Source organism: Theobroma cacao, chromosome 3 (genome assembly GCF_000208745.1).
Source record: "Theobroma cacao cultivar B97-61/B2 chromosome 3, Criollo_cocoa_genome_V2, whole genome shotgun sequence".
NCBI lineage: Eukaryota > Viridiplantae > Streptophyta > Magnoliopsida > Malvales > Malvaceae > Theobroma > Theobroma cacao.
The window spans coordinates 33,006,274-33,030,497 of record NC_030852.1 but is presented as its reverse complement, the minus strand read 5'-3'; the positions used below and the strand labels follow the sequence as shown (position 1 = coordinate 33,030,497).

Here is a 24,224-nt window from a genome sequence, read left to right as displayed (position 1 = left end):
TCATATAAAATATCAAAGGCCTTGTTGGCTGTTGCTATCAAATTAAACCAAGGACGTCAAGGATCGGGCGAACAGCCCGATTGAGGCTCTTAGGTGTCCCGGAGAGCCAGGATTTGAATTAATTGATCAGTTTAATTAATTATTAACAATTATTCATAACTTCCCCATAATTAATTTTACATTAAAATCTAATTAACACGTAATGATTATCAGTAAAGTCTTAATAGACTTTTTCTGGGTAATGAACAATTTTGCAGTTACTCTGGGTTAACAAGGTAGTACTTTTTTTGGTACAGTGTTTTGGTTCTTTCCAATAATCAATTAAATATTGAATTCAAGATATCTAGGTTCTTAGTAAGCAAAAATTTCATAAATTCCTTCTGATTCACTAATTTTCATTAATTGATCTAAGAGAATTGTAACAAAGTAGGACGACATAATTGAAATTGAAATATATAACTAGTTTTTAAATTGAAAGTCCATTTTTTTAAAAAAAAAAAGAAGAAAAAATAGTTAAAAAAGTTATAGTAGCATTTTTTTTTCAGTAGTCGTTTCTTATTTTGATATAAAGATTTTTGTTGGAAAGTGTTGATCATATTAAACATATGGAATTTTGGAACAATGGACCACACGCAAAAACGTTTTAGCTACAGACGCTTGGGACGTCCATGTCTCAAGAGAACCACACACGTGTCCCTTTAATTAAAGCAAAATGTTTTTCTCACTTTTGGTATATAAGTCTAATGCCGAAATTTTCCATTCCAAAACCAAGAAATTAAGAGCCGTCCTTCGACAGGTGAGGGAGGAGAGACAACCGTGCTTGTGCATGAAATAGCGAACGGAAATTGGTTAGACCAGAAGACAAGAAAACATGGAAGGCGTAAGGCAAGGCTTTTGTTCTGCAAATTGTAGTGTCGTTTTTAGTGCATGTAACTGACTCATGGGAGCACAAAAATAACGTTATTGCTCGAAAACAAAAGATGTAGCAGGCAATGGGGATTAAGCCGTCTGGCTCTGTCAATCTTACCATGACATTGGAGGAAACTTGAAAGAAGCTACATTCTTTCCTTTGATGATATCATTAACTTTTAAACGTTAAGCACTGTTCCCCCCCAAAAAGAATTCTTGCATTTGATTGGTTGAGTCTTTGATAAACCCTAGTATACAATAAAGAGTCCATGAGACATCAGATACTTTTTATTTTATATTTTATTTTCGTATGTTTAATCATGCTTTTTCCATCCATATGTATGGTTATACTTTCCTTTCGTGAAGGACATTTGAGTAGAATCCTATGATTATTATATATATAAACAGAATAGACATTCACATAAGAAGTAGAGGGTTTTATGACCAAGAGAAAGTACTCCTTTTGTACCCCAATTCTACTTTTAACCTTTTCTGTAAATTTGATGAGACTTGCGTTGATTTTTCCACCATAAAATTTCGATTAGGCAGAGGAGAATACAACCATTTGGGACTTGAAGAAGAGAACAAAGGTTACACGAATGCCAAATCCTTTAAGCCACTGAATTCCATTTCCATATTTGAATCTAACGCAAAAAGTTAGCTGCCATATATATTTGGAATATATGGACTAGCTACTTTTTTTTCCAACATGACATCTGCTCCCAATGGTGACAAAAATGCAGCCAATTCTTTTATTGTATTAGGATCTTGACTCTATATGATAGCTGATTAGATTAATTTATAAGGATAAAACATTAATCATACACTAATTTGTCTGCTTCCTTTTATTAAACTACTTGAATTGCAAAGGTTAATGGGGACAAATTGCTTAGATAATTATGGTTGGAATCGCCAGATAATTAATTAGCTTGGACAAGTAGACAAAGGGGTACATCCCGATTTGCCAGTTTGTTGTTCCTCCACTGTGCATGGACCTTAAGATCTGCTGTGATACTTCATGGCACCATATTAATTTTATACTTGGTATAATAATAGAATATTAATCTAATACGTGGACACAAATTATAAACCACAACGTGACATTGCTAATTGAAAAGTTTCAGCTTTATTTCTTCCAAATTTTTTTATACAATGAAACTGTGTCCTTATAACCATTGCAGTTTATTTTTACAGCTCTCAAAAAAATTATATATTTATTTACTATGAAAATGATGAGCGAATCAACTGATTTTCACATGGGTTACGACTTACAAGTTACTTGAAACTAACGTGGTTTAATGTATAATTTACATAAAACTTAAATGGTGTGGAAAACCAAATTACAACATGACGTTATAATAATATTTTTGAAATGATAGCAATATGAAAAATATGGCATAAAATCAACTCTAAAAAGCATATGACACTTAAAAATAAAGGAAAGAGGCGCAGAGATATTACTCGTCAGTTATAACGTTCCTCTTGTAAAATAGAGAAAACATCAACTGCTTGGTACCATAGGCAATTAAGTTTGGAATATTGTTACTTAACAAATATAGTACACTAAACAACATATTAGGTATTCAGATTTGTTAACTAATAAAACTAATAACAACAAAATAATAAGACTAATCTGCCCATAATCTGTTGAAAGGCCTTGGAGCCAAGTTATAAGATTCCTGTTGGTGGGAGATTATTGCATCAGGGGTCGATTTCGCTCTGGAATTACTATAAGAAAACAATTTTAAATAATTTATTGACTTAGTTGAGCAGTTTAAAAGTAGCATTTTTAATCTTGCAAAATTTACAAGATTTCCAAGATGATGATGGTTAGACCTCTGCAGACACCAACACTTATTCATGGTTGGTAATCATCCTATACCTAACTAAGCCTTGAAACTTAAGGTTTTGATGGATTTGTTACTATAATTATCGCCCCCTCCCAACCTATATGAATATCATATTTACAATTAGATGATCCTAAGAACATAAAAAGATTGTAAGTAAAACAGAGTTGTTGGCGAGCTGCTCTAAACTTGGTTCAATTCAGTAGGGTTGCAAATGATGGGTAAGATATATAATTTGATAAGCCACCTTAGCTAAATGCTTGAAAATCAATCATTGCAGAATCGGACTGAACATTTGCAACAAGTTCCACTTCTATTTATAACTTAAAAAAAAAGAATTGACATTGGAACTGCTTGATTCGACAGGATTTGGTCCAACAAAGATATATCATTCCAAAGATCGAATATAAGGAGTGGAGGCAGAACGTGTCAGATACTCAGTATAGCATTGAATGCTCCTAATTTGGTCCATAAATCATTGGCCCAGTTAATATTTGGGCCAGAAACTTGCTGGACCATTTCTGTGGCCTTTCTTTTGGTTGGGGATAGGGGATGTTTATTTGTTCACAAAGGGCGTGAGGGCATCTTAACTGATTGCTGATGTGGTTTGTAGTGAAATTTTCAAATGATTTCAAGTTCTTAACACACCATATGCGTTGTCTGGTTACGTTTGCAAATATATAATTACATGTTCATCACCTTGGTTATGATTATTAAGCTACAACATCATTAGGAAAACCACCCCTATAGGTCTTTCAACGTACCCAACAACATCAAATTAAGTATCTTTTTATCTATATGTGAGGGTAACATTTGATAACGTTCTGTGAAGTTGTCATTTAGACTTTTGTTCTGAACAAAGAAAAAGAAAAAGAAAAAAAGGTGAAAGACAATAGAGATGGATAATATCATTTTCTAGGAACGTTGGAAGATAAACATAAACAACAAAAGAAAAATGATTAGTTTAACATTAAGTATTTTTCATAAATGGCCCTGAGGCATAAGGTGTTTTTAAGAATGGTCTTTCTTATAATTTTATCTGTTTTTAACAAAGAGAAAAAAAAATTAGACAAAATTGTCTTTAATGAAATCGACCAATTCATTAGACTCTGCGCCTCAACCTGAAACCTATTAACGGGTCAAGTATGTTTAGGTTTACGCCTCAAACTTACTCATATTTTTTGAGTTTTCCTCATCAGACTATTCATCTCTAGAGTATTTCTTACCAGAAAGAAAAAAGTTTAAGCATTTTGAGCATTTTGAAGTAGTTTTTGATACATGAAGAAAATCTGTGATCGTTTTAAGTATTTTTTAACATTTTAGAGTGATTTTTGATATATGAAGAAAAACTTTCGAACATTTTGAGCATTCATATTTGTTAATTATGTTGTTAAATAGAATATGGTGTATTGTTTGAAGTTGTTGATCTTGTTAAATGGAATTCAGTAGTTTTGATGATTTTTGAGAATTATGTTACTAGTTTTTAGACATTGCGTGACTGACTGTGGATATTGCGTGATTGAATTTGGGCATTACGTGACTGATTTTTGATAAGACATTACGTGACTAGTTTCTGATAAGGCATTGCGTGACTAAATTTAGGCATTGCGTGACTAGTTTTTGATAAGGCATTGCGTGATTAATTTTTGATAAGACATTGCTTGACTAGTTGATAGGCATTGCGTGACTAACTTTGGATATTGCGTGACTAATTTTTGATAAGGCATTGCTTGACTAGTTTCTGATAAGGCATTACATAACTAGTTGATAAGCATTGCATGACTTGTTAGTAAGGCATTGCGTGACTAGTTAGTAAGGTATTGTGTGACTTAGGCATTGCTTAAATATCAATCACGCAATGTATAAAAACTAGTCACGTAATGTCTAAAACCAATCACGTAATGACTAAAACTAGTCACACGGTGATTAAGTCACGCAATACTTAAAAATCAGTAAACTTAATTTTTGAGTTCTATGAATAAACCAATAAACTCAAGAACCTAAAACACATTTTTTTTTTTTTGCTAAGCCATGAAATTGTGCATTTGATAAAAGATAGGTTACAAAACTTCATAACCCTCCTAAGTAAGAGAAAATATATCCCTATCGGGAGGTCTTGCTCACTCCCCTTATATACAAACAAAATATACCCTTTTTACAAAATATTCCCTGAACAATTTCAACTCAAAATCTCATAAAAAATCAAAATCTCTAGTAAACATGCTTAACAATCATCCCAATCACAAACACAACAAAATCGTGAACCACCATAAAATCTATCAAACATGCTTTAGCTATTCTTTCTCCCTGAGCAAAATCGTTGTTCATCGCCCTTAAAAACCTTAAGATCTACCATCCAAAAAAATAAAACAAGATAAGAAAGAGCTTGATGTTATATCTGCGAATTGGATGGCGAGATAGACATATTTGAGTAGAGAGAGAAATCGAGATTTAATTTTAAAATTTTTATCTGGATGGCAGGAAAGAGAAAACTGAAACCATTTTAATTTATCTGAAATTGTTTAAAGAGTATTATTGTTAAGTCATACCAAAAATTGATCAAAAGTAGTTAAAATTATAAAAAATTATATTTTTGAATTGGGCTTATGAGGAAGGTTATTTGTCACAATTTTCTCTTTAACATTTGTCCATAATTCGGTAAGTACTAATATTAACAATAATCTGCAGGCAATGTATCGTAGAATATTCAAAAAAAAAAATTAAAGATTTGATCCCCTGTTTTCGAAAATGTAATAATATGCTTTCCGTTCATGACATTTTCTTTGGGTTTGATTCGAATCCATTTCATTTTGTTAAGCTCCATGGAATTACCAAATTATACATCCGTAGATACAAAGGGAGTGGCTACCGTGGTTAGGGAACTGGAGAGAGAACAGCAAAAACCTTGTTCCCTTCTAGTTCAAATGTGAATGCATTATGCATTGTCTATAGGGAAAATCGCCTTACATAAGGATTATCCTACATTTGCAATGCTGGCCTTATCCTAGGGGAAGCCCCACACAACAGTCCCTAGAAGGATTGCTTCTTCTCAACTGTAACTGCTTTGTGGGACAACTCCCAACTTTTTATTCAATATCATGTACCTTGAGGTAAAAAAAGAAAAAAGAGAGCTCTACTCTGCAGCGCCATCCCTTTTGTAACGGTTCACACACTTCACAGCGCACAGGCAAAAGCCAATGCTCTTGAGAGCACGAGAGTGCCCTTCAAGCCTCAAGGGCCTTTGAGGAAAAGCAACAGACAGGGCAACCTGGCTTTTCTAGTCAGAGAAAAAAAGAGAGTGTTACGTTATGTTATCTATGGTTGGTTGATGGGCCATCTCCTGGGCCTCTTCTAGTCCTTATAGACTGGCAGTGAGGCATAAGTTTCCTTTTCCCCCGTTTTATTAAAAGAAATATTTGCTCCCACAAAAATTCGACTTTAGGTGAGGCAATAAGGATCCACACATAATTCTTTCAAGGAAAGTGGTGTACTATTCCGATTTCGGACTTCCGTGTGCTCTACGTATGAATACTGTTGTCCTCCAAATGCTAATTATTGCGATAAACTTTCTAGCATTTTTTATTTCTCGCTTGCTTCCCACAATAACTGCTCATAAGCAAATTTTGCTTCAATAATAAGAAAATGATCTTGATTAGCTTTTATAAAATGAGATTTGATGGTTTAGATTGATAATAGCTTAAAAGCTTGCTCATGTTTACCACATTAACTACTAGGAAATATCAATAGAAAGGTCCAGGGTCCCGCTGCTATCATGCGAACAGCATCTCAGTTGACTCTATTCACCAATTTTGATCTTATTCAGTCCTACCTCCACCAACTTGAGCTGCGGCCATGGTTGCACCTCACTCTACCCACAAATTTATTTTGGCAATCTTGTTCACTGGAGACAAATCAAGACCAAAATTGATGAAGTCTGACCCCGTTTTGTTGCTCTGTTTTCTTTTCCCTGGAACGAATGTTGACTTTGTTAAATGGTTAATTAATCCAATCAACAAGAGATGGTAACAAGACAAAACATTGTTTGTCTTATAATTGACGATGATCAGCGGCGTGTAAAATGTCAATCATGCTCGAAGTTTGAAGTTTGAGAAAGGGATATGTAAGGGCAGCTGATCAAGTGTACTAATTTCAATATATATATGATTACAGACAGGAAAACAAATTCAACTTTTGTTTGCCATGTCATATGGAAACTTCAAGTTGCATGCATGGAGTTTACAGGTAATATTGCTTTTGCTGCTCCAAAGTCCAAAAGTCCATCGAAAAAGAACAAAGATTAAACCAATTCTGCATTTCCTGGATGTATTTGCCACTACATATCTTGTAGATTAAATACAAAATATATACTTATTTTGGATTAATTAATTTAGCTCATCTCTTTAATCTATATAGCCATCAAATAGCTAGGTCTGTGAGTATAGGCTAAGGTGTACTTTTGCTGGAGATTCATGAGCCACATCATTGTTAAATTCATGGAGATGGAAATTAAATTTGTTGGCAATGATTCCAAATTCCACTCTCTTACCCTTTATTTGTTCTCATTTCTTAATCTTATAATTCTTGCCATAATTGGTATTATAATTCTGAAGGGGACATATAAACCAAAATGTTATCATGGTCGCTGTTGCTATTTACAATAAATTATTTACATCTCATTTTTTGTTCATTCCTAACATAGCAATCAAACACTCCTAGAAAGACCCACAACCTTTGAAAAAGACATCAAAATTGTAGCAATTATTATCCATCACGCCTTGAGCAACAAAACAGTGAATGATGCCACTATGTGCATGTGTTTTTGTGCATGAATAGTTGACCTTGGAAAGTCACAGTCAACTTTTTATTAGTATGTATGTCTTTCTGGAGATAATTAATGCATTAAATAAACTTCAAAAAAAAAAAAACGTGCCTTCCTTATGCCTTGTTATTCTATAGCTTAATTAAACCCAACATTTACAACCCTCGTAGCAGACATAGAGGTTAACAAAACCTCAAACAAATTACATTTTGTTTATAATATTTATTTAGTTGATTAATTTTACTTTTTTAGTACTAAAGCTAATTTAATTACTCTTCTTTACAAATGTTTTACCCTTTAATATATACAAATTGTTTTTGTTCTATTTAATTAGCGGACTTGGAATTCTTCAAGCAAATTACATGATTTCTTATCATTAATTCTCATCTGCATCATGCAAGATCAATTCTATGATAATTTTATAGTAATTATGACTTTTAACGCCAATGCAGGTAGATGATTATTAAATTTAATAATGTCTAATTAACAAACTTTTTTACATGAGATGTATTTAACTCTAAATTTGAGAAAGCAAGTTCTAGATTTAGCTTGAAATGGGATCAGCGGTTATGCCATAATGCAAGTAGTGGGAGGCAACAGTTTTGCAGCAATTAGTGTGGATATTAGGAAGGAGGCATGAGCTAAGTTATCCTAATTAATAACATCAATTATAATAACTTATTTTTGCATCATCTCAACCGGAAGTCATGATTCATATTCCAAACATTATTGATATGTACAGTATCAGTTAGGTAATTTTTTTCAAGTGATGTTTTATCTTACGTCATAGAATGATAGAAGGTTTAATTATATAGCAATTTTTTTAAATATATTTTTTCTCATCTATTATACCAGTTTTTAATTCACTAATTTTTTTTTTCTGGCCAAAAATAGAAGTTTATTGGAAGCAGCCACAAATGGGAAATGTCTTAGTATATACTTTGAATGCCAACTGTGGTTGGATTTCATGACTTACCTGTGTTTAGTACTGCTAGGCGTAGCTTTTAGTTGGTCAGATTCTTGCATACACCACCCCCCCGACCCACCCACCAAATATATTGTTACATTTTCACCTTTCCCTATCCTTTTACTGAGGAACCAACCAAACAAGAACAAGAAGACAGGGCAGATGATTTCTGTCTTGGAATGAAATTTGGGTAAGACATCAAAAGTACTGAAAGATCCTAACTGCTAGTGACGTGCTAGAGTTGTCTGATCAAGGTCTTGCTCTTTTGCGCAACCAACAAATGTCCCACGTGCTTCATATTTTAGCTAGCCATGTCTTTCTGTAATCATGGCTTCGGGACAGTGATGGTTAATAAATGTTTCATCTGCTAAATTCTTGTCTGCCGCGTGGTTCTGCGCATGTACTTGGAAACTGATATAAACAGAAACAGCTCAACTTCCTTTCTCAGTCTGGTTCACATTTTTCTCCAGATGGTTTCAGGGTTTTTGCTGCTGAAAAGTGCACTACCACTGCCGTGCTCGCAAGAAAACATTAACTTAATGGGCGATGATATGATCCAGTTAAACGAAACAAAGTTGTATCGAAGATCAGACCACAACATTTTAAATTCAATGTGAATAAGGAATTATCATCTGATTCTGCAGCTAGCTACCATCACTCGCAGTGTAACAACTTTTTATGCGAGTAATTTGACAGGATTAATGTATTTGGTAAGGTTACGCAACAGGACTTAAATACCCTCAAAAGAATGCTACATATACCTACAAATTATCGGTACCACTAATCAAAACCTTGAATTATAACTTGATTAGTGTCATTTTAGCTAGCATTGGTCTAACCATTGTTTTCCCTCTGTAAAACTGCTTAAAAAAATCTTGGACTTCTTCAAATGAATTCAAATGATAAGCATAAGCTCCTAGTTATTACCATTTGTCGTTTCCAAAGTGAAATTTCGCAGCTTCTGCTTTGAAAATTAACACACAAATAAAATTATCTTAGTCAACATACATGATTCGTCTTCCTTGCTATGATTAGATCAATAATTTAATTAATGCAGATCATTCTTGGCACCTTAATTATGTTTCCAGGGAAAGAGTTGGGAAAAGACTAGGAAATCTAATCCCACGTCCCTTTGAATAATGGGCAGGTAAACAGTCTTCAATTTTGATGTTCAACAGTTGAATTATATATATATATATATATATATATATATATATATATGCATATCATATAAAATTGTTTTCGTATGTATCACACATATGGCCTACTTGTTGATAATGCCTAAGCTTTACTCCATGCCTATTTGTTGGCACACACACATATGTTCTAGGAATGACTTGGTCCAAACACAAGTTCCCAAGATACCGCCTAAAATGGCTTAAAGATGTATACATGAATTGTTTGTAAGAGATTAGAGTTAACAACAATGAATTGATCAATAGCATCTAGGCATAACCTTGAAAATAAACAGGGTTAGATATTTGGGGGGTTGATATTCCTCTCTAGTATAGTGAACAGTGCAATTAATCTTATTAAGCATCATGTTATCCAAAAAAAAAAAACAAAAGACTGGTTAAATTTTCCAATTAAGCTGGAGAAGTGTGCGTGTGTGTTTGTTCTCTGGTTTGGGATCCTCACATGCATACATATTTGACTTAGAGGTAGTTTAAGCCATAGATAGAAGGGTGTTTCCCTTATAAACTTTAACATATATTTGTATCTAAAATAACCATTTCTAATATATTTCAATTCAAATGACAGTTAAATTGACATGAACTTAATCCTTACAAACTATAGTATACTTTTGTAACTTTTCTAAATTTAGTAGGTGACCAATAGGAACTCACCAAGGTGAGGAAGAGCTTTTTCTTTAAGAAGAAGAAGAAGGAGAAGAAAGAACTGAATACTGAGCAAATGTGAGAAAGAAGCCCTCATCTGGTGGACATAACAGTTAAGGACAATGGAGAAGGGACATGGAAACCTTTTTCCCCAAATTTAATAAGGCCTTTTTTAAGGAGTTGCCCATTCGCAGGGTTAAACGTGGGGAACCAAAACAATAATGGGTTTGCATCAGCAATGATTAATAGAGACCCCACCTCTGGTTGGGATTCAGCTCACCCCACTTTGCTGTGACTAACCTTTTCCTCATAAAGAAAACCTTAGCATTTCATTTATTTGCAATGCAACAAAAACAAAAACCAAAATTAATTGTTGATTTCCTATCTGCAACACAACAATGTAGAAAAGAATACGAACGTGTCGTTGCTAACATTTTCTGATCCATAATCTGGCCTAGCCAAACCCATTTCTTTTCATTAAATAATGAACAAGTTGTTAGTATTCTTGTGCATTCGAAATGTCATATGTTGAACCAAATGGGGCAGGCTTGAGAACACAATTTTTTTATTTGGCCAGTTCTTGGTCCACCCTTGTTTGCTTTTGTGATGATCAAACTTCCCACCAATAAGTTTATACTAAAATAACATTTTTTCAATCCACTCTTGGAAAAGCCCATTCCATCCAATCACATCCCTTGCGTTCTTCTCTTTTTCTTACTTGTTGTCAATTAAGAGATAATTTTCTAGTAAAACAAATTGATCGAATATAATTTGAAACCCTAAACTTTATATAATAAAACCCCAAAATTATTCAAATGAAATTCATCATTTGAACAAAGTAAGTAGTAGTAGTAGCAATTTTCACATAGCGTAGTCCAATATTTGTAACCTAATAATAAATAAAGTAAAGAAAATAATTAGAAATGATGAAGTCCGTCTAGACCTTTTAGGGTCGAATAGCCCAACGCCAAGCAAGCAATGCGGGGTCAAGATGACACTTGGATAACGTTAGAGACTTTTGCTTCACTTCTATACTTCGTCCCAACAAAACAAACAAAGCAAAAAATACACACAAAGTATTGCTAAATTTTAATGCAATCCTCAACCCTAGGCGATGCCCGAGACGATGGAAAAACCACACATTTATATATAAAAAAAATATACATTTGCCTTTTTTACTCATCGTCAAGCACAAGCACTGTGTAAACAAAACAAACTTACCGAAGAGCGAAAATAGCCACCAAAAAGAAAAAAAAAAAACAAAAACAAAAACAAAAGAGAGAGAGAGAGGTCCACAGAAATGTGGGCCCCATATTGGGATAACTGGGTGGGGCCCACTTGAAGAGCCAGCCTGCAACCCGGCAACCCGTAACTGTGGGCCTAATGATCGTGGGCTAGTTCACGCCGGACCATTAGCCGCCACGTCCCTGAGCCCCGACATATTGTTCTGTTCTGTGGGGCACCACTCTCCACTATCCCATAAAAAATTAAAAATATACTACAAAATGAGCTAATTTTCTTTGTTACATAGGAATTAATTACCCCTACAAGTTACTGATAAAATCTAATGAAAAAAATATATATACCAAATGAAAATTAAAGAATAATATATTTAATTTAAATAAGCAAGTAGTAAGAATACAAAATGTAGAAACTTTACGGCAGTAAATTTTTTGTAGTTTACATTTATTTCATCAATACTGTATGCAATAATATATATATATATATCCTTGTCTTGTACTTTCATCTCGGCTTATGTGGCTTTGACTTGGGGGCTTAGCCGAGAGAAATAAAAGAAATTCCGATATTATTATAAATGCATAATTTGGAGAAGTGTCACTATCTGACACGTATCGGGTCGGTTCGTGGGGTCAGCTCGTGAAACTTGGTAAAACTTACAAGAGATAAAATTAATTAAAGATTGGTAGATATATAGAATAAAAAAAGCGCAGACCAACCAACTGGGGAGGCTCGCATCGCGTGCAATTGCTGGTGAGGGGCTTTTTGAGACTATTTTATTTACCCAACCTTAAAAAGGCTTTTCTCAGCTGTATTATTTTCATGCCATTAGAATATTTGCACTTTTTCAGTTTTTTAATGTTTCGTTTTGAGCTTTTGGTCGTTTTGGAATTTGGATTTTATATATAAAGAGAAAACCATGGAGGTTGCTTTGCTACATGTTTCTTGGTTTTCTCGATACATTCCCCGGCCTTATAGGAAAGTTGAATTTAGACTGACAAATGCATTCCTCTATATTTGTCTTTATTTGATTATTTTCGTTAAATAGATTCAACTTTTGATTTTATTTTTGAAAATTTTTAAAAAATAAGTTTCGAAAAGCTTTAAATTCAAAATTATAAATTTTATAATTTTATGATTTTATTAAAACTAATGGTTAAAATTGAATTCGTTTAATAAAAAAATTAATAAAAAATAATGAAAGAGAGGGAACATTTTTACAAACGCGCATAATAAATTCAAGATATTATGGTGAATTAAAGTAAGGGATGGAGTAAATATATTTTTCACATTTGAAATGCAAAAACTGTAATAACTTGACAAAAAAAAAATGTGACATGAACAAATAAAAGCTATCAAAGTATTATCCTCTTAATTGTGTTTATGATAATAAATTTATTGGAATAAGCTTGTTTTTTCTTGGTACATGTAAAAATACTTCAACGTACAATATGAAGATAACTTTCTCTCGTTTCCTATTTACATAATTCCAATATAAGACCTTTACAGTATACTATGATGTTTTGATTTTCTTGACAATTTATGATCTAATTAAATGCTGATTTTAAATCTAAACAATCCAAAAATGAGAGGAGATAGATAAGCAATAAAAAGAGAAGAGATAAAAGGCTGAAAAGTGAAAACCCTTATCCATATGCACTCGTTAACATTGACCATGTAGATATTCTTGAAGGAAGGGTAATATTCCTGCTATTATTATGAATCTGATGGTGTACATCACGCGGTGGACAAAAAGAAAAGAAAAGAAAATTTCTCTTACAATAGTAGATTAAAAAAGCTAGAAAGAAAGAAGTAATAGAGTGAGAGATGGAAGGTTTGTGTACCTTTTGGCGGGATTACTACGTACCACCTTAGCTCTCCACCACCAAAAATATCATCAATATTTTTGTACCTCTCATTCATCAATGCAAATCTCTTTTTCTATCTTTCTTTCTTAATCCCTTTAAAATTATAAATATATATTAAAAGAAGAAGAAGAAGAAGAAAGAATATAGAGGGCTCAAGATCATGTCTCTAATAAAAGAGAAAATGAAAGCAACCCCTTTTTTTTTTTTTTGGCTTCCTCGAAGGCCTTTAGAGCTGCCCAATAAATCTTTGCCGTCGGATCATCTGTTGACATCTTCTCTTTCTCTGAAAAAAAAAGGAGCAAATTAAACACTCTTCTGGTCTTTATCAGTAGCTGGTGGGTGGCATTGGAGGTTGCCGCCTCTCTCTCTTTCTTTTTTGTAATTGTAATACTATTACATACATATCTCTCTCAAGAACACTCGCTCTCAATCTTCCTTGAAACCATTATCCACCTCCCTTTTTCGCGCAAGGCTTTTCCAGCAATCAAGCTTCCACTGAACAGATTATTAAAAAAAAAGGGGGTAGACAGACAGAGAGAGAGAGAAAGAGAATATTTGAGAGGGATAGATTATTAGGGCATGTGTGTGTTTCTTGGCACTACTCATTTTCATTTCTCTTAGCTTCTTATTTAACCCTATCTCTTCTCTCTTTTCCCATTCCTCACCCTTTCCTTTCCCCTTCCCTTCCCTTCCCTTCCTTGGGATCTGATCTCCCTCTTCCCCTTCCGACAACTAGTGGACAAGTTCTTGAGACTTTCAAAGTGTTAGGGGTCGGGGGGTATCAGTTCAATTCCCGAGGGTTATAACTTTTCATTACATCCACCTTTCTTGCTTTCTTTCTTTTGTTTCGTCTGTCGCAACTCTTGCCTTTCTTTCTGTGTTTTTTTGTCTGGTTCCTAGTGACCTTGTAAAGGTTAAAAGAGAGTGAACAAAAAAGTTAGATTAAAGTTTCCTAGCCTTAAGTTGATTTGGCGCACACACGAGGCTGGTTTTCAATCAGATCTGAGGATTAACCAGTTTGAGTTGGATAGGGTGGGGCTCTAGACAATTATCAAGGTTCCGTTATCGTGAGCTTCTCTATTCCTCTTTCCTTCTTTCGTTCTTTCTGCTTCTTCTCCTTCTTGCTTTGTTGTTTCCTTTTCCTTTTTCCTTGTTTAGTTTATTCTTTTTTTGAATGTGTTTTGTGTGATCATTTCCTAAGGTTAGAAAAGACGAAGTGGAGGATGCTTTTGACATACGCTAAGTTAATGAAATAATGAAACTATATAAGATATGATCATGTCTTTCACTATTGGATCAGTTCTTCAAGATTGCTTTTTAGCTCAACATGGCTTCAGTTTGATCTGGATGTATTAGTTCCCATGTATATATATATATATACTTGCTTCATGGATCCCAAGTATGTTCTTCTTTATTTGGTTTGTTTTTATTATGTGGTGATATTTTTATGCAAGGGGCTAAGGTCTTCGTTTTTTCTTCATTATATGTCCTAGGTTTTTCGAGTTCTCTAGCTACATTTTTAATCTTCTTTTCTTTCCTTAATTTGCCATTGAGAAATGTTGCTCTTCTTTTCTTCTGAGAGATCACAACTAGAGGATTCTCGTTTTCTATATCACATGTTTAACTTTTTATAGTTTTGAGATGGCTGAGTTTAGATCTCACTTGATATGACTTACATGCTAGCTCCAAAAACATTTTCTAGTGTTATGGGGGACATGGAATTGTCTATTCCAAATTATAATAGAAAAACAGAAGAATCATTAAAAGTTTTATGCATCATTGTTCTTTGTTCTACTAGCATTTTCTTCTTCTTCTTCGTATTCATATCATTCTTTGAAATCAACTTTGGAGATTTCATATAATATCATCTTATATTTGTATGTTGTACGACAATATTCTTGTCAAATCTTAAACAATTACTAAAGATTCTAAAATTTGATTCCCTATACCCATCTACTATTTACTTTTATGAGTGGAGAAACAGTTTATTGTTTATCTACTCTTCATTCATGTAACATATAAGCTGAAACAAGAAAACTTTAGTTTTATCTTGCACATTTTAATTACTTTAGTGTCTTAGTTAAAACTCATGAACAAATAGCCATATTTTTTATGAGTATGAAGTGTTTAGATTTATTTTTCTCAATTTGTCAACAGTTTTATCCCTTGTTTCTATACTTTTCTGGGGTTTCTACCAGATCAAATATCACATATTACTTGTATCAATTCTTTACAACTTTCACATTAAGCAATGTAAGTCCTATATTCTCGTTTATACAGTATCCAAAATTAAATTACAAGTTTTAAATCTGGAGCTAATTTACCCTAATTTTTAGAGGAGAACGGAGAAGAGACTGGATTAATGAATTAAAAGCATGCTTTGTTATATTATTCTAGAGACTCTTTATATCCTAGACTCGATCTATCTCCATGTAATACAGTAAGATAAAAGCCTGGGTTTTAGTCAATGTATGCATATGGGATGCTTTTTATGGTGTAGCGGTAGGGAGCAGCATGAGAATTTTGCAGCCTACTTTTCGATATGCAGCTAAAACTTACTATGATATTGTGCAATAGAAAGGTTAAGTATAAGAAATGATAGCTTGTTCCATCTGAGAAAACTTGTCTTAGAAGTACATCCAACTTAATCATTATTAGATATAATAATTTTTTGTTTTTTTCTTGTAATTTAGTGACTAAACTCTTGTCTTGAATTAGACATTATCCAAATAATATTTTTTGCATCATTCTTTTTCCTTGGAATTGATAAATATAGACTATTTTTGGTTGACCTAACATTTATCATGAGGCAAATATAATAGTGTATTTTATGCATAGATCAGCATATGGTGTTTTTTAATGTATGATCAGTACTACATACTGCAATAAAAGATAGAATTCTGGATGATTGTTTGCTTCATAACAATGTTGGATAACATTTTCATGCCAAGGAAACCAAAAGTAGTAACCGTTGTTTACTTGAGATAATGATTAACGGTACTTTATTTGCTTCCAATGTAAAGACATTTAACCTTCCCTTAAATCGTTGGCCAGGTGCTCTAAACATGCAACAATAATGTTAGTTTGTCTGTATATATTAATAACTTTTGTTTAAACCCAAATTAGTCAGAAGAAGTATCCTGAATATTAAGGGACTCCCCAATTAAATTTCTTTTAGATCCATATATTGACACCAAATCAATGCTGTGTGTTTCTTAATAATTTACTATTTAGTATTGAATTGTATCATTCACTTACATGATAATAATTCTCCCATGATTCATAACTTTGATTTACTCTTTATATTACTGTTTATTGTAAAGAAAAAGAAATTTTTTTATCTTTTCATGCTTCTAAACATATTGCTGATAGTCTGGCACATTGATGCAGGTTTTGAGTGTTTCTTTGGAAGAATATGAATACCTTTACACACGTTCCCCCAGGCTTTAGGTTCCATCCCACAGATGAAGAACTTGTAGATTACTACCTCAGGAAAAAGGTTGCTTCAAAAAGGATAGATCTGGATGTCATCAAAGATGTCGATCTTTATAAAATTGAACCGTGGGATCTGCAAGGTAGAAATATTTCCATTTTCTCTCTTTATTTCTGGTAAATGCATGTAAAAGAACAAAAAAAACTTCTTTTGCACTGACTAATTATTTGATTAGCCACTGATGTTGATTATTCGTGTTCGTTTGAATAGAATTGTGTAGAATAGGAACTGAAGAGCAGAATGAATGGTACTTCTTTAGCCACAAAGATAAGAAGTATCCAACAGGTACTCGCACTAATAGAGCAACAAAAGCAGGGTTTTGGAAAGCTACCGGAAGAGACAAGGCTATTTACTCCAGGCATAGCCTTATTGGCATGAGAAAAACCCTAGTCTTTTACAAAGGACGAGCCCCGAATGGACAAAAATCAGATTGGATCATGCATGAGTATCGACTAGAAACAAATGAAAATGGAACTCCTCAGGCAAGTATTTACTGTTTTATTTCTGTAAAAAAAAAAAGATTTTTGTTTATTTTATCATTAATTGAGACATAACAGTGAAATGGTTTTCAGCAAAATCGGAGTTATGCTATCTCAGCAACAAACTAATTAGATTTGAAGATATGATTTTGTAGTATATGTAAGACACAATTCACTTTTATCAGGAACGTCTGCCTTTCATCCTAACATTGGCTTTAGCCTTTGCCTTCCCAAATTATAAAATAAATAAATAAAAAACTGCCTCTCAACAGCCCGAATACTTGCCCTGAATATGGTTTTCTATATATCATGTTAAAGATTCTAAGCAAAGCAAGTATTCTGTAAAAAAAAAAAACACACACACATGCTTGTGATACCTGGCTTTTCCATGAGATATTCTAAATTCGATTTTATCATTATAAACATCTAACTTTTTTCGCAAGTAATGCTCAAAGGCATATATCTTTTTTAATCTTTTTCCAAGTTTGCAAACATTTGGTGCACTTCCATTAGTGTACATTTTCATACAGATATGTACAAGCATGCATGCAGGCAAGCGATCTCAGTGAAATTTTCATAGTTATGACTAATTTGATGTCTTTGTTATTCCACAGGAAGAAGGATGGGTGGTTTGTAGGGTGTTCAAGAAGCGAATGACAACAGTACGAAAAGTTGGTGAATATGATTCTCCGTGTTGGTACGATGACCAGGTCTCATTTATGCAGGATCTTGATTCCCCAAGGCGAATTCCTCAGCCTTATGCATCATACCATCACCATTATCCCTGCAAGCAAGAGCTTGAGTTGCAATACAATCTGCCTCATGACCCTTTCCTTCAGCTCCCTCAGTTGGAAAGTCCCAAAGTTCCACAATCTGCTGCAAGTGTAAGCTGCAACTCAGTTGTTCCTTACGGTTATGACAGGAACAATGGAAGCACTTTGCAGTCCTCAACCCTCACACAAGAAGAGCACATGCAGCCAGGGCATCAGCAAAATCTGAACTCGCTTTATAACAACAGTGAACAAGCAGTGGATCAAGTGACAGATTGGCGAGTTCTTGACAAATTTGTTGCCTCTCAGCTCAGTCATGAGGAAGCTTCCAAGGAAAACAATTATCCCAATGCAGCCACCAGCCTTCAAGTGGCTGAGCAAATGAATTTACTAGCCAGTGAATCCAAAAGGCCAGAAATTGCTCATCAGGAATATGCCTCCACATCCACTTCGAGTTGTCAAATTGATCTGTGGAAGTGAAAGCATATTCTAGCAATTAGAGAGCATACATACTAATTATAGGAAGTACACTTATAAGAAAAGAAGCCTTCAATCCGGGTTGCTGTACATAATAAAACTATAATGGTATTGCATTAGCTATGGGACTTCGGCTGTCCTTAATTTGTATTGATTAATACTAGGGATGTAGTTATTAGATATTGGACATGATGCAAGTACAAATAATTAGTACTTTTAGGTGGACTATGGTCGAGTGCTCTTTGGGACTGACTCGGCCTAATATTGAATGTATTTTTCCGTATTGCAGCTTAATATACATATCAAGGGTTTCTCTATTGCGATCTTTTTTCTTCTTAGATCATTTATGTTGTCAACTTGATATAGCTTCTGCAAATGTTGTAACAGCTTTCTCTTCTCATCCCCATTGACGAAGTTTTTTTTGTTTTTAACTGTTTGATCCTTGTTCCATAAATTTTCAAATACACAAAGTTTATCCTTTTGGTTAAGAACTATGCAGTGTGTAAGTCAATACCTTTGACAAAACAGTTTGATAATCAATGTACTTTTGTTTTTCTATAACCATTGGAATACTTTAAATGAAAATTTGATGTTTGGCTGAGATTCTGTTTTAAAAGAAAACTGACCTTGAAAGAAAATTTTTGCAACCACACAAGCTACGTAGCATCTTTGTGTTGTTAATCACACAAGTTGCATTTGTTTTCAGCATTTGACGACCAGACTCTAATCTTAATTTGAAATATTATTGTTAAGTTCTTTTTTCCAGTTGATGCAGGAGCACATAAAAACTGCCTCTAATCTGCAATATGTTAAGGTTGTTCTAAAGGGAAATCCCTATCATTTCAAACCAGGTGGAGTGATATCAGTAGTGTGGTTGGAAGATCCAAGAAAATATCAATCGACTTTGAGCAAGGAGAGGAAATCAGGCAACATGTGGTGAAGAAAGAACAAGTATTGAGCTACAGGGTTCTTATATAGGGTAATTTAAGCCGACTACTACTTCACAGTTTAAATGCTCTACTTTGAGACCAATCATGCTGCAAATATGAATATGCATGCTAATAAGAACAGTATTTTTGCAGCACAAGCCGTTAAAATGAACCTTGTATTAAGTTCATTCCTTAACATTGAACTAATTAGTCGGATGAAAATATAAGTTAAGTGCCAGCAGCTCAGAGTTATGAAATGGAAAAGAGCAAAATGGCATGCTAGCTACAGCAGTCCTACTAGAAATGTATGTACTTGGTCATGAGTTAAAAATGGTGTATGCTATGACGAAAGAGAAGCACAACGCAAAATCGTGGTCATCCACTACCCAAATGCATCAACTGTTTCAATTAAAAAGGTTGTAGTAATTACGTACATAGTTGAAAGCGCTAAGACAAGAAAGATAATGGAGGACGTCAACAGCAAATGTGAGATGCATTTTAATGTAAAAACTCGTTGTAATTACTTCCCAACCGCAGGACAAAGAATTTAGATGCTAATATTTAATGAGTCATTCTCTGTTCACAGAAAGTGAAGGAGAAGTACAAAACGATTGACAAATGTTTTTCTTTCAGAATAAATCCTTGTTGGAATTTTTACTACCAGGATACCTTTGGTGTAGCTACATACCTGGTCAAGAAGATGAATTAAGATGGAGGCAGCCAGAAGTTCTATCTCCTTAAGATTAGCAGACTCGTTAGATCCTTCTGCAAAAAAGTCTTTGTTTGCTCAAACAAAGTCCTTCTGCAAAAAAGTTGAACTTGATAACATATGAGATAGGGAAGCATATATATAGGAAATTGCAGGCTTCAGCACTCCCAAATGTCTCAAATTTCAGCTATATATTTAGACTGGAAATACCATGAAGCAGCTGGATAAGACGGATATTTGACATGGAAAATGTCATTAAACTTGTGGCTCAACAGAGACTGATATAGATTTCGTCACCATCAGTCGCCCAGCTCAGGCCTTGACGATAGCTGCCAGGGTTGCAAAATTGGAGGAGCATTGTTCGGAGAATAATCAGGGGAGGAGGGGCGGGGGCTGTCTGCAATTGACCGCGCGAAGTCTGTTTTGAAATTTTACCAGCTTGGTTTAAATACCAGGAGGAAGGGGAAACATACTTTAGGAATCTAGTAATAATGAATAATATAGGCTGAGCAAAAAAAAAAAATAATGAATAATATAGGACTAACCGGCAAAAGTACTACAATTCTTTGGTTGTTATCCATTTGGAGAACATCCTCTTACTTGGGTTGAAGTCAAGCATGAAAATCACTTTAAAGCAATGAAAAGTTTCCAAGCGACATCATCATTGGGCGTGCTCTCATGGACCCATAATGAAACAATTCTTCCTTGTAGAGAGCTAGGCATGCTTAGCCGAAGTGTTCCTCATTGGAAAAAGAATGATGCTAAAAAGCTTAGAGAAAGTGCTTCTTTCTGACTAAGTTTGACGTGAAGGTTTAGTCATTTCTCCTTAGGGTTTCCTTTGCACTCTTTGAATTCATGGCTTCCTCTCTCTGTGTTCACTTGTGATAAACGAAACAGAAGAATTACCATTCATTTTCTCTCAACCAGTGTGAGCATAAGAGAGAGAGGGTGGCCTAATTCTGTGCCTGCCAAAGCCCATAGCAAGCAAGACCATGCGCACATTGATGCATATAGGTGTGACTGAATAATTAGGGTTCATTAAAAATGTTGTTTGCAGACTAAGATAACATCATTGACCATGTGAAAACAAAAACCACATGTGACGCACCATTATTAGAGTGCTTCGTTAGTTTCCCAAATCCCAAACCTCCACAGTACCCGGAGTCCGAACTTGTACTTAATCCATTTTTATGTCTCAGTTAGTCATAATCTCTTTAGGATTGCTGACATACTGTAAGAATAAACAATGTTTTAAAAAGTCTCTAAGCAGTAAGCACTTATATTTTTCATTTTTTAATTTGAGACTCTTGGACCACACCGTCAGAATCCGCCGCTAGCTTGGGTGCTTGAGCAGGCTCATGATATGAGCAAGTTCTAAAACCTGTGTAACTAACCTTTTCAGACTATTTTTTTTTATTTTGCTTTGACTAATTTGGCTTGTTAAGTTACACATCAACAATAGCATAACATGGCAAAGATTTGATAGCTGACCAACCTACACAAGTTTAGCCTGGAGGTGAAATGATTAGCTCACTTGTCTTTAGTTCAGGTTACTATATAGCTAGGAAGATTAAAACTCCACTAATATATATATATATATATATATATATTTTGCTACAAATACCTGAATTAGTTTGACGGTGTAGAATCAACTCCTTGTCATAGTACAGCTGCTCTGTTATCAGCTACAATGTTTGTGTCATTTCAGAAGGTATTTGACGGAAAAAAATGAAAAACTCCATATATATATAGATGGTGTATCCTTCACGCATCTGCACACACATTGTTTGAAAACTAGGATTATATTTATTGAAAACAGTTAACTTTCAGTCAATGATTGGCATTAATAAAGGAATAATTTATGCAATGTACTGTATGTTGGTATGTACTCGCAGAACGTATTTACCGAAAGAAAATGTGACAGTATGTTTCACCCTACGGTTACGTAGGTTGTATGGTAATCATAATTAATCGAATGCTTGTTGAAATTAATATCGTTCTCCCTGTGTTGAAATTAGTAGGAGCACATTGATAGCTTTGGTTGATAGGGTTTGTGTGAATGTCATGCCATGGAAGGTTTTACTGAAGCACAAGGATGACAAGAGACAGAAAATGACAAACTAAAAGGGAGCATACCCTGATTGGAAACACTTGAGAGTTAGCGATAAGGGGGACAACCAATCCTTCGTTCAATTATCGATGTCGAGCTCATTTTTGTTTGGGGTGCTGTCTCCTGGTCCACCCTAAAAAAGAAGAAGAAAAAGTAAAGTTCAAGCAACTTGATTGATTTCTTTAATGACGGGTCTATGCTTGACTTGGGAGCAGAGAAAGACTTGTCCACCAAAATTGAATCCACTGTTTCTAAACTGTTTGGGAGGACGAGTCTTGCCTAATTAAGGTACCCACTGTAGATTAGAACATTCAGATGGACAGTGACAACTTAAATGACCATCCAACCGCTACAAAAGAGGATAAGATGGAACACATTTTGGCTGTAGCATAATGTATGAGAAAGTGGTGCAACCCTAATGATTGGTTTGCATGCACATATTCATCCACATGACTCGTCTTGACCTTTTTAGCTTTTCAGGATTTGGGTTTTATGGTCTTAAATTAGGGCTTCTGCTGAACGCACCGGTTCAACAAAATAGTATTATCGTTCTTTGGGTTGTTATAAGGGTAATTAATGGACTTTCATCGATTGAACAAGTTTATAATTCTGGATTCTCTCCCAGTGTTACATTGAGTAGCTGCTCTGTTCTGAATTCGCATGATTCTCTGTTATAGAGAATTGGACTCGAAGTCCACAACCCATGCTCCAACCAACTCTAAGCCCCTATATAGAGTTAGAAGTTTTCGTTAAGGCAAAGCTCAATTTTCTTCCTCTATATTAATGGGGAAATGTCTATTTTAGAATTAACAAAAAACGCTTTCTCCATATTTATGCTTTTGTTCTTTTCTTTTTTTTTCTAATTTATCTGAAGATGAACCGATCAAATAACTCAACCGAACATCAAATAAAATGTTTGGAAGAGAAAGTAAGGCTTTTATCAAAAGGACTATTTCTACAAATGAAAGTACATGTTCTGCTGACATTTTTAGAGCCTAGTCCTGCTTGAAATGCACGCTTCCAAGTTATTAGAACATTCAGATGGGTGTGATAAGGTAGATTCTCTCCAATGCTCCACTCAGATGAGAGATGACCTTCCCGCAATCATAGAAGGGATGTGAAGGAACAAATTGACGACTGGGGGAGGAGGGAGGAGTGCGGAGGCAAAATGATTGCATGCTTATGTCTACCATGACCCATTTTTGACCTTTTCAAACTATTTGTTTTACAGTCTTTAAGCCAACTCTTGGACTCATTGGTGTAACAAATTGTATCCTTCTTTGCGTTGTTTTAATGGGCGATTAGGCGATTTTATGAAGAGTGACTGTGGAGTTGATGGCATAACATTTGAGACAGAAATGACACTTCATTCATAGATGATTCATATCTACTGTAATGAAATCATTTTAGATCTCCTCCTGTCTTCAGGCAATCGAGGAAGTCTACAGTTTCTGACAACTGGATGCAGGGTTCAGAATTTTGATGTTTATGAGAACAGTTTTTTGTTGCATCAATGACCCTTTAGATCTCTAGGACTATCCAGGAAGCCATTAGCTGTGATGGCTTGACATTACTCCAAAATGACAATGACTGCTGCATAAGTACAAATCTAAGGAATTAACAACATAATTATTGCAAAATCTGACCCCAAATTCCAGGTTTGAAGTCAACCTGGCATGTGGTTGATAACAAATCATAAGCTATTTCCGCAGAAACATCATATGAGACACCAAAACTTAATCCACACTGTCACTTCACATAGCGACATAA

General features: G+C 34.4%; 1 protein-coding gene across 1 annotated transcript; it reads left to right on the top strand.

Moving 5' to 3' along the window:
* Window positions 14,034–19,023, top strand: LOC18606319 (NAC domain-containing protein 7). Its single transcript, XM_018117874.1, has 4 exons — window positions 14,034–14,543; window positions 16,878–17,062; window positions 17,191–17,462; window positions 18,074–19,023. Exons 2-4 carry the CDS (start codon window positions 16,903–16,905, stop codon window positions 18,707–18,709), a joined length of 1,068 nt encoding a protein of 355 aa, XP_017973363.1. The 5' UTR covers window positions 14,034–14,543; window positions 16,878–16,902; the 3' UTR covers window positions 18,710–19,023.

Coding starts and splice junctions, on each gene's coding strand:
- LOC18606319 (XM_018117874.1), top strand. CDS start 16,903: ATGAATACCTTTACACACGTTCCCCCAGGCTTTAGGTTCCATCCCACA. Junction 17,063..17,190: donor TGAACCGTGGGATCTGCAAG/GTAGAAATATTT, acceptor TCGTTTGAATAG/AATTGTGTAGAATAGGAACT. Junction 17,463..18,073: donor ATGAAAATGGAACTCCTCAG/GCAAGTATTTAC, acceptor GTTATTCCACAG/GAAGAAGGATGGGTGGTTTG.